Below are 11,188 nucleotides of genomic sequence, written 5' to 3' on the forward strand. Positions count from 1 at the left end.
GAAAAGGGTGAGTCAACTGGAAAAGCAGCCGTGCTGCCTCCCAGTGAAACTCACACTGTTTGCCAAAAAGCCACAGGGAGTGTTCTCTGCACAGCCCACCTTGTCCTGCTCTTGCTCCTGAGACCTGGTCCCACTTGTCCTCCTATGTGAATCTGTGAAATGGTACCAACGCTGTTTACCCTGCGGCCTCCCGTGATGGCAGTGACCTAGCAGAGAGGCACGGCGGCTGGGTCTGGGAGGTTGGAAGGTATACCTGAAAACAACCACTGTGCTTGGGGTACGGGCAGAGGAGATGCCCACACCCACCCATGGCTACTTGTGGGAATTTGTCCCTCCTCTTCCCATCTTCTCTCAAGCAGGGGGCTTGGGTTATTTGCATTAGGACTTCTGACGTACTATACAGGAGCATGCTCTAGGTCTCTCTCTTGTTGCTGTAATTTTCCATTTGTTTTGTAGCTTCCGTGTGACTCAGAACTCCAGAATTTCATTTGGGACCAAAAGGGGAACGTAACTTATTAACCGCGTGTAGATGTGTTTCTATATCCACGCCTGTGTGCACGCACAGCTGTGGCAGAGTCCAAGCGCAGTGGCGTTGCAGGAAGCTCGCTCCCATCGTGCTGTCAGCCCTGGATGCATTTGTGCTTCCAGTTTCAAACCAGCAAAAATACCTCGTGTGTGCCCCTGCATACCAGAGCCTGCCCAAGGGAGCTCGGCACCTTTTGGCAAATGCTGAACACAGAAGAACCTCTTGCCAGGGTTTGTTAATCTGAGCAGCACTGCTGACCTGCATCCTGCTCTGCATTTTGCTGTAGCCACCATCTGATTTTTTTATTGTTCCTCCTGCTTTTCACATCCATATGCTGCTGCTAGGGTGGTGCAGGAGCGTGAAGCACCGGGGAGCTGCGTGGGTCAGGTGCTGCTGTGTCAGTGCTACCGAAGGTGCAGGTGCTGGTGTTTCTGCTGCTCCTCAGGGGCATGGTCAGTGCTGCCCAGCAGCTCTGCCACTGCCCCCCATCGTGAGATGAGACCAACCAAGCTCCCCAAAACCATCTTGCTTCCTCCTGTTGTCTAATCGATGGCTTAGATGTGAGTTAGGCTGTGTTTCAACATCGGTTATTTTGGGTACAACAGATCAAATTTCTCCATACAGAACGGATGTTGCTTCCCAAAATTGCTTGTCATCTTCTGTGCTCACATTTTCCATGGGTGAGGAGAAGTCACTTGACCTCTTGGTGATAAACAAGGCTCCATGAGCAAACTGCACTTCTGGCTTCTTATTTATTGGCCTGGAATGTTGTTCCTAATGCAAAGATCCCTGATGCTGCCTATGCCTCTCCAGGGCTGGTTGCCCCGGTGGCTGTCGCTTCTTGCTGTTTGCTTTCGAGCCTGCTCATTAACTGAGTTTCTTAGGCTTTCCTTTCGTCTAGTTAATGTATAGCTCCAGTGCACTTCCTGCTTTGCATCCCTATGCCAACCACAGTTTGCCATTTATTCTGCCAAATTTATAGCTGTAAGCTCAACCAATAATCTTTCTAGGTAGCCACTATGAATTATGTGCAAAATGTTATTTCCTAAATCTGGATGTGATTGTCTTTTTTAGATCTTTTTTAGCGTGGCAGGCTGCTGGGGGAGCAAGTATACGATTAGGAAACTGAATCTGTCCCTTGACTTGCTGGATGGCAATATCTCTCTCGGGTGTGAGAGACTACTTCCCATTCCATTAAAAAAAAAAAAAAAAAGAAAAAAAACAAGAAAAAAAACATTACATTCATAATTCTTTTTAACACAATTTTAGGTAGAACAGAAGGAGAAAGTGCTGGATGTGAGGGATGTTCTATACCGGCTCATTGCTTGCGCATGGTGTTGGAGGTGTTTGTCCCGATGCTAATTAAAACAGGTCTCCCTGATGAGCAGGAGCTGTCTTGCCTTTCCAGCCTGGAGCTGAGCCTCCGGTGGGGAGCCTGTCCCGACTCGGGCAGGATGCCTTGACCCTGGCCTGACGGTTTTTGGTTCTCCCACAAAATCAGATCAGCCTTTCCACCAAGCTACTTCCTGTCCAAACCCAGTCCCCAGGTCTCTAATTTCCTTTCACCGGGTCCACGAGAGGGTTTTTCCTCCCACTCCTCATGCAGTGCCCAGGAGAGATGTTTGCTTTCACACTGACTCAGTGCTGCATCCGTCCCCTTCCCACCACCACAGCCCCAGACTGAAAACCATGAAAACTGCTCACAAAAAAACCTGACACCATGCGAGAGCAGGGTGGTTTCTGGTGCTCAGCCCAGGCTGGGTCCAAGTTCAGGTTCAGTGGCAGGGTCACAGCCCATCCCGGCAGTCCTGCACTCCATCGCAGCTTGTATTTCACTCTCCCCAGCCCTTCTGGAGACAGAGAAGCACAAGCAGGATGTGGACAACAGGTCTTGTGTGCGGGTAACCACAGACCCGCGTGCTGCAGAGTGTGGTGCAGTGTCTGGCACCGCTCCAAATTACCTGGTCGGCGCTGGTCCCTGCCAGGAGGTGCTGGGAAAGTGTGCCCTGTTCAGCGTTTGCCTCTGGCACGGGTAGCAGCTTTTCTGGGGGGGCTCTCTGCTCCCCATTCCCTCTGCTAGGTGGAACGGGTGTCTTGTGACTTTCCAGCAGTTTCGCAAGGCAGAGCGAGGCGATGCTGTTCTTTCCATGCCCGTTCTGCACACGCGGACCTTTCCATTAGTGTCCTCTCTCCCTGGGAGGAGAAAATTGTGCTGTGGGGATAGGAAACAGGGGCGCTGAGATGGCAGGGGAGGGGGAGAGGGAAGTGACTCGTCACCATGCTTTGCAATCCTTGCTCAAAAAGCAGTCTTCTGCAAAGCTGTCACTTAGGTTGCCCTCACTTCTTGGATCGCGAGGCATGAGCGGGCAGGGGGCCGGTGACCTTTTAGGAGCACGTGAAAGATTTAAGCACAGGTCTCGTGGGCTTTCTGCAGCAGTGTTCAGGCTTCAGAGCCAACACCTCAAGAGAGCTGCTTCAGCCCTGCCCTCCAGCTCTCAAACAACTGCTTTTTAGGGGTTACATACACCACAGAATGGCACCGCTGTGGAAGAATCACGCACAGCCTATGTGTTTTTGCCTGCTGTGTTTGTTTCTAATATTATTCCGGACAGTTTCCCAAATTTTCCAGTTGAAACAAATGCAATTCTTGTCCTGTCAGCTCGGCGCTGAAGTACAGCAGTACCGCAGTGTCTGCAGTTCTGCTCCTCGTGCCGGGGACTACCAGGTGGGAAAATAACACAACTGCTCTGTGCTGCTTTGGCTCCTGCAGCCACCCCGCTGGCTTTGGTATTAAATCACATGAATTTCAGCAGGGAAAAAAGATCCAGAAAAGTTGATTATTATTGCTATTATTTTATGTCCGGCTTTGAAAGCGAAGGGAGGAGACTGATGTAGGGCTCCATGTTAGGAAGCTACAGACAGCTGGGCTGTATTTACGCCGTAGCAGGAGCAGGCTCTTGGCTATCCTAGAGCTGTAATCTGGCTGAGGCCATCCAGCCTCGTGGATTTCTGGCCTACAGCTGTATGGCAATTTCTCAGATTTCTTTTCTTTTCTCTCATTTATTTATTTAGCCCTCTGTTATTGAGAAGGCACTCAAAACTGCAATCAGGTAGCAGCTAGACTCAGAGGGTCAGAAGGAGCAAGCCGGTGGGCGCTCTGTGTACGAGGGGAGGAAATGGCAGACCAAAGCAGGTGCTATCTGTCAAACTTTGGCACTTTCTTGTCTTCTGGCTGCTTACATCTGGGTTGTTTTCCCAGAAAGTCTGCTTTCTGTCCCTATCCATCGCTCTTGGGCCAGCGTTGTTCTTGGAATGGTGAGAGCTGGCGCTGGGCATGTGGGATGCTGAAATCCCCTTTGGTGCCTGAGCAAGCATTAAATGGCACTTGCCTTGGCAGCTTGGCATCTGCACTGCGCAGCAGAACAGAAATGTTATTGCCTCGTGTATTCCAGTATTGGGTGCTGCGATACGCAGGTAAGTCATAGGTCCCCACATCATTCTGCAATGGCCGTGTCACTCCACGCAACATGGTAGCGGTGCAAGAATGTTTTGGTTTTCATCTGTTTTTCATAGAAATTGGTATTTTCCAAGCCTGCTTTTCTTTGGAATGCTGTAGCTGTAGAGCAGTTGTTTATAAGAGCACTGCCAAGTTGGGGTTTCTTGGGTTTTCTCCTTGACAGCGTTCGTAATGCTGCTGAAAAAAATAACCTCTCTGTCCTGGCCTTAGTCACAGCCAAGCAGAGGATGCTGCTCTGGTCCCAGGGTGCAGCTGGAGCTGTTGCTCAGCCCGATGTGCTGAATGGGGTCCAGGGCAAGTAGGAAACCCAGGCTGGATTGTACCCAGAGGACTGACGGCTGTGGGACAACAAGGCGAGCAGGGCCAATATGGGAAAGGTCAGGAGGGCTGACCCTCCTGAAGGACCGGCTGTCTCAAGTAGCTGCAGGCAGGGGTCCCCCATGCCCAAAATGGAGCAGGAATTTGGGAGCTTAATGTGGGAAGTGAAAATGGTGGAAGTCTACCCCATTTCTGCTCCGCTTGTTGCTTATCTCTGACAGGACGAGAAGCACTGCCTCCTGCCAAGGCACAGGAATTTCTCGGCTGGGCAAAACGATTTACAGGATGAATAACCACATAATGACGGGCATGAGGCAAGTGCTAAATTTACTACAGCTCCATACTAGCTGATCTTGCATAAAATGAAGCTGTTTAGTAATAACTGTCGCTGCATGTCCTGCTTCTGAATTAGTGCAAAACATGACTATTGTTCTCCGTCTCTTACAAAATCAGCCCTGTGGCCTTGGCAGCGGTGCTCAGAAGCACAGCCATCTCCTAGCAGGCTGGAAATGACAGTTTTTTGCCAGAAACAACTCCCTGGGGTTCATGTCATGTCTCTCATGAGAGACAAGAGCCATATCAACGTATGATTAACTGGGTGTATCAGCTGCTACCTAATGCTGAAGCTAAAATATCCGAACACCCACCTGAAGCTGTAGGTCTGCATTTGCATCCAAGGTCTTTGGTAAACAGCCTGCTTTCCAAAAGCACCGAGCTGCAGATGTGATGGGATGACAGAAGCCATCTAAATCCTCAGGAAACCTCTGTGCCTGAAGGCTCTCATGCTTTAAAAATCTTTCACAAGGTAGTAAACAGTGATTCCGCTGCTCCAAAAATGAAAGCCATGACAGCCCTCATCCATGCATGGGCTTGTGAACGTTCAGAGCTGTTAGTGACGTACTAGCTTTTTACCCAATTCTCCTACACTATTAAATTATTAAGGTGACATTATTAAGCAGGCTAAGTTAAACTTATAATTGTTGTTGATCTGAGCTCAAAAATATAGTGAGGTAGGTCTGTGTGATGCTGAGGGGGACTGTCGCTGAGCTAACTTGGGGGTGTTTCTGGTTGTGTTTCCAAATAAACAACACAGGTGTTAGTAAGCACAGGGTAACTGGTGACAGGAGCCATGACAAGGTGTCTATTTCACTGCTGCTAGACCAAGGACAGCCATTCTCTCACAAAATTAACACCTTCAGTGATGTTAAGCTGCAAAATCAAACATTAACCAGGTATTGGAAATGAGGAGAAAGATAAGGGCTTTGAGAGAGCTGTGAATATTTTGTCCTCTAAAACGATTGCTGGGAAGGTTTCTCTGTGCTTTAATGGCATGCCTGTGTTATTTTAAAGGCACACCAGTTGGAAGGGGGTTTGCGAGTCTGTCAGCAAGTCACAGACCAGGCAGGGGGACCCACAACAGTGGCTGTCCAGGCGAGATGCTACCAGAACAGACCTGTTGCCCACTGGCAGAGCTGACATGCTGCTTGGAGGGTGGCAGGTATGGAATTTCATCCCACGACATCTCTTTGTTCCCAATACTAGTCATGGCACCTCTTGAGATGGAGTATATACCTTCAATTTGGTCCTTGGAAAGGGTCCTGCAGCGGGCTCAGTGCCGCAGACAGCTGCAGCAGGTGGCTCAACTGGTCCAGCTGAGAGTGAATGAAACTGGAAAGGACCCAGAGGGGATACTACTGAATGGAAACAGAATTTCAGATAATGGTGCACAAACCCGTTTTAATTAGCGTATCAGTGGATCTGGTGTACCTTTCCAAACAAGTTTCTGGAAGCAGAAAGCTTACTGAGACAGATTAATATTGTTTTCTTGTTCAGACTGAAAAGGCAGAAAGCTGTCTTCTGTGCCCTGCCTTTGCAATTCCCCTTGTAAGATGTATACCTGCTGAGCAAATCTCCTTCATACCTTTTTGGGGAGCTTTATGTTCAGGTCTTCCTGCAGGCATTATGCATCCCTACCCCTTACAGAACAGGGTGTGAAAGGTTTCTGGGAAGCAGGGCTCTGCCTCCTTACAAAAGGAGGACGGATGTGCCCTGAAGTCCTCCTACACGATACCAACTGCTGTGCATTCAACAAACCTGCTGGTTAATGATCTTGCCCATAAGTAATGTTTTAACCATAGAGTGGCTTTTGTTTGCTTCAAAAGCCACAAAGCCAAAGAGGAAGTGTAGGAGAACGTGGGCAGGACGGTGGCCAGGAGCCTCATGACCTCAGCTTTTTCCGCCACGCGGGGATTGGTGGCCCGTCTCGGGGACAGGGTTTAAATTCCCCATGGTTGCAGATGCCAGGCAGTCAGGGACAAAGGGAGAAAGCCAGAGCTTCTTGCAGCCAACGAGCAGGAGCTGCTGCTGAGATCACTGGGAGCCCTCCTGCTACAGCAGACTCCTCCAGCACCAGAAAAGGTAATTTTTTGCTTTTTCACCCAACGCTTGCTGCTCTGTCTGTAGCTTCAGCCAAGGCGAGCTTCCAGAGCTGCATTGCTGGGCAGGAACATTAGATGTTTCTCTGTGGGAAAAGGTCTGCTTCTAGAGGGAGAAGGTGGTTGCTGAGCAATACAAAGTACCACAAAAAATAAAATAAAAAATCACAGTTTTAAATCTGTGTGCTGATAGATACCAGGAGGTTACTGAAAACCCTGAAAGCTTCCTTCCGCATGTAACCACAGCCTTGTAATATCCCAGCTTCTCCTGGCAGGCTTGCAGTTGGTGCTGCATGCTACTGAAGGGGTGGGATGCGTGCCCTTCTCTGTGTATCTCTTGGGACTGCAGTACCTCTAATAGAGAGTCCGGCCTTACTGCCAGGCTTATTACTGCGTTTTAAATGTCTGTAGCAGCCTTTCGTTTCTGCTATGACTTACTAAAGTTTAAAATGCACCTTCTTTGTTGCAGAACTGGCTTAATTTATCAGGGATGTTGTTTATCCTGGGAAATGGTCTGTCAGCACCAAAAATTACTGCAGCTCAGCACTGTCCCACAGGCACCACTCTTTTATCAAATTGCTAAAACTGCAGTGTGAGCAGTTATTTCACTTCATCTCCTGCCTGGAAATGCAGGTTGTTTTGTTCAAAATTCTGCAGGGGAAATGAAAGTCTGTCCATAAAAGCAGTTTATATTCACGTAAAGTGAATTTACTGACAGCCACTCTAGTTAATAATTCTGAAAACCAGTTTTGAAGTAACTGAAAAACAAATCCAAGCTGGGTTTGTGTTGTCTGGTCTCTTGATGAAATGATGTTAACTCGATGATAACAAACCCTTACTGACCTGCATAGCACCTTATTTTTTCAGAAGAGGTCTGCTTGTCCTCTCAGTGGGATTGCTCTCCCCACTGCTCAGTAATTTTCAATATCTGCTTTTAAATTTATTGTAGCTTTTGAGTTGCTAAGTCATTGCAAAACCAGCTAGTTGGGAGACAGAGGAATAAGATGGCAATGGGCAGGCTGAATCTGAGTTAAGAGAGCTACTCTAGGCACAGTAAAGAACACCAGGAGAAAGAAAAAGCCTATGGCATTTATTTTTTTTTGTGGTTGTTTACCTCATTGACTTATCATTACAACTTATTTTCCAGGTAAAACATCACAATGAAGGTGGCAGTTCTTTGCTTATGCCTCATCAGCATTGCTGCTGCATGGCCGGTAAGTATATCATAAGTGCGTATTAGTGATCACTTGAAATATTTTCTGTGCACTTTAGCAAGAAATTGATACCCATAAACCCTTTTTCTCTTTCCTCTCTTCAAGATTAAATCCAAGCAGCATGCCATTTCTGCCAGCTCTGAAGAAAAATACGTAAGTTTCTTCGTCCTTCTGTTCTGTTGTCTTTAATAAAGCGGTTGTGATTTATGCTACTACACGCTCGTGTGGGTTGGATAACAATGTCTAGTGTTAGAAGAGCACTGCAACCCAGTTCCTGTGAATTTTGGAGTGGTGTAAGCAAATGATATTCATCTTGTACGGAGCTACTTGATTTATACCCAATCACTAGCTACTAAACTTGTAAAATCAATTATTTTCTCTGAGAACCATCTACTGCATTTAATTTGGGGCCTTGATGGTGAGGGAGCTTGCTGTAGGGAAAAGAGCCTGAGAATGAGCAGAAACCACAGCGTTTAGATATAACTCCAAATGCCACTAAATTGAGCACAGGCACATCTGCTGTACTACCCTATTTGGGTCTAACGTTCATCTGGGATTGTGGCTTGTTCCCAGTCCTCTCCCTGTGGCAGGGGATGGCTGAGGACACATCCTGTATGAACAGAGTACGTGCTGCAGCTGCCACACCTGCATGAACACAGATTGCACAGTGCTGGCAGTTTCACCGGCTCCACTCTGCTCCTCTGTGGATTAAAACCTCCTTTTTTTCCTCCTGAAGGACCCCAGGGGCCATCACTTGCACAGACAACACCACGACCTTGTGAATTCTCACTCTCAAGAGCTCCTGCAGCACCCGCAGGATGACCTGGCATCACTTCAGCAGGTACGCCCAAATGACTGGGGGATAAAGTGTGGCATCTTTCAATGCCAAACCTTGTGATTTAGGATTAAGTGCTTAAAGAATAGTGAGCTTGTTTATCAGCTCCACTGAATGTGCCTCTTTGTGCTAATATAGTGAGTTTTCTGTTGTTTTCAGACTCTTTACTCTTCAGAAGAAAATGCTGAAAATGTCCCGGTAAAACCGGTAAGTGTTTTGGATGGCTAAATGCCAGCTGAGCTCTGCAGGGCAGCAAGTGCAGAGCAGTTCTTGCTCTCCTCAGCCAAATGCAGTTCTTGTGGTAACATTTCCCCCTAAATAAATCAAGGCTTCAGGCAGGATGGGGAAAATTAGGAACAATTTTGGCACTTAGGTCTGTAACGTGCCTAAGCACTGGGTTAGCAGGAGGGACGTTGCTCGGCATGCCTTAGTGTATGTCGATTTGACTGATGCATGGTTAATGCTTTCCAGCACCTTCCTGACGTGCCAAGCAAGAGCCACGAGGCTGTGGATGATGACAACGATGATGACGATAATGATTCCAATGACACCGACGAGTCTGATGAGGTTGTCACAGGCTTTCCCACAGACGCGCCAGTAACGGCACCCTTCCCTCCCTTCCCTTTCACCCGTGGGGACAACGCGGGCAGGGGCGACAGTGTGGCATACAGGATGAAGGCCAAAGCCAGCATGGTGAAATCGAGCAAGCTCCGCAAAGCTGCCAGAAAGGTGAATGGGGCTGCGCAGCGGGTATTGGAAAAGGGTGGTGAAGATGAGAATGGAGGTATTACCTTATGGGAGTCAGCTCTGAAAAGAATCGGCGGGAGGGAAAGGCAGGTGTAACCAGAGGGGTGCATTTTCTCTCTCTGGACACCCCCAATCAGTGAGGGCTGTGGACATGCAGAGGCAGGAGCACAGCCGGCTGCTGCAAGCAAGGCGGTAATGCCGGTTGCACTGTCCTGATGTGCTTCCACGCAGGAAAACTGAGTCCAGGATCAGACCTGAGTTTCTTATAACATGACCGGTTTGTGTAAGCCCACACTGTCTCAGAGCAGAGGTGTGGCACTGCAGCACAGGTGGCAGGCGGCTGATGGCTCTTCATTTTCCCTTTGTGCAATGCAGCTCATCGCAGACGACGCCACAGAGGAAGATGAGAGTGCCCTGCATGGGGACAGCCAGCAAGTGGGGCTATGGCAGCAGGAACTGGCTGCCCACCGTGCCCCAGGCAAGCGCACTGTCAGTGGAGAGTGGCTGGACAAGAGCCATGAGCGGGACAGCAGCGAGCTCACCCACCACCAGAGCATGGAAAATGACAGCCGTCAGAAATTTGACAGCCCTGAGGTTGAGGGAGGTGACAGCAAGGATGGTGCCAGAGATGGCCGCCACAGCATGGAGAGCAGGGAGAGACGGGTCAGCGCAGCCGCCAGCATCCCCACCATTGATGACACCAGCAACCAGACGTTGGAGAGTGCTGAGAATGCTCGAGAGCATCACAGCATTGAAAACAACGAAGTCACAATTTAAGTGGAATCTGGTGTGTTCCTTCTTTCTGTAATTTCTGCCAAAGTGTGGGGCTGGGGGAGAGCAGATCTGCTGTGGTATCTGTAAATGCAGAGCGCGTGGCAATGCTCGAGGTGGGGCGCACTGCTTCCTGGGCACCCAGCCAGGCTGTGGCGGGGTGCTGGCGAGCGGTGTCTCCGGGGGATGCTGCGCATCCTACTGCCTGTGTATATTTTGTAACCGGATTTAAATAAAATCACGAAAAACCCATTCCTCAGAGTTGTGTTGCTGTGTGGTGTGTGTGCGGGGGGAGAGCTGCGTAGCTCATGGTGCGAGGAGCTTCCGCACGTACATGAGGTGAAATACTCGTGTGTGTGTGTCCTGTGATTATTTCTGCTTTTACCAAAGCACACAAAACAAAACCACAAAACTTTATTTCCGCAGGGCCCGACTGGGAGGCGGGACGGGCGCTGAGGAGAAAAGGGCGGGAGGGGCGCTCCCCTCAAGGGCAGCCGGAGGGAGGGAGGCGGGCGGGCGGCCGTGAGCGGTGCTGCGGGCGGGCCGACCGACCGACCGCCGGCCGGACCGACTACATCTCCCTCCGTGCCCCGGGCTTTCCGGGCTGGCCCCGGAGGGCGGAGAAGGGGCGGCGGCGGCTGCGCCCCGCCCCGGGCAGCGGCGGCGGGCTGATGGCGGGCCGCGGCGACTGCCGGCGCGGCCGGGAGCAGCTGGAGCTGGAGCGGCTGGGCGAGGCGGCGCGGGCCGGCTCCTGCCCGCCGTCGCCGCCGCCGTCCGCTTGCTCGCGGCAGGCGTGGAGCCGGGACAACCCGGGCTTCGAGCCCG

At 50.0% G+C, this 11,188-nt stretch overlaps 1 protein-coding gene across 2 annotated transcripts; it reads left to right on the plus strand.

Annotated features, from left to right (window-relative positions):
- Nucleotides 1–6,660: 6,660 nt before the first annotated feature.
- SPP1 (secreted phosphoprotein 1) lies at nucleotides 6,661–10,615 on the plus strand. Of its 2 annotated transcripts, none has more exons than XM_035324676.1 (7): nucleotides 6,661–6,775; nucleotides 7,940–8,010; nucleotides 8,116–8,163; nucleotides 8,747–8,851; nucleotides 9,005–9,052; nucleotides 9,317–9,574; nucleotides 9,968–10,615. In XM_035324676.1, the coding sequence occupies exons 2-7, from the start codon at nucleotides 7,957–7,959 to the stop codon at nucleotides 10,367–10,369; spliced, it is 915 nt and encodes a 304-aa protein (XP_035180567.1). In that variant the 5' UTR covers nucleotides 6,661–6,775; nucleotides 7,940–7,956; the 3' UTR covers nucleotides 10,370–10,615. The 2 variants fall into 2 exon arrangements, with proteins under 2 accessions (XP_035180567.1, XP_035180568.1); XM_035324677.1 differs by having other exon boundaries at nucleotides 6,686–6,779; nucleotides 7,944–8,010.
- Nucleotides 10,616–11,188: the final 573 nt, after the last annotated feature.

Source organism: Oxyura jamaicensis, chromosome 4 (genome assembly GCF_011077185.1).
Source record: "Oxyura jamaicensis isolate SHBP4307 breed ruddy duck chromosome 4, BPBGC_Ojam_1.0, whole genome shotgun sequence".
NCBI classification, from domain to species: domain Eukaryota; kingdom Metazoa; phylum Chordata; class Aves; order Anseriformes; family Anatidae; genus Oxyura; species Oxyura jamaicensis.

What these genes read in the sequence shown, in the direction of transcription:
- SPP1 (XM_035324676.1), top strand. Translation starts at nt 7,957, where the DNA reads ATGAAGGTGGCAGTTCTTTGCTTATGCCTCATCAGCATTGCTGCTGCA. An exon ending in GCATTGCTGCTGCATGGCCG is followed by an intron (nt 8,011 to 8,115) that starts GTAAGTATATCA and finishes CCTCTCTTCAAG; the next exon opens with ATTAAATCCAAGCAGCATGC. An exon ending in TCCGCAAAGCTGCCAGAAAG is followed by an intron (nt 9,575 to 9,967) that starts GTGAATGGGGCT and finishes TGTGCAATGCAG; the next exon opens with CTCATCGCAGACGACGCCAC.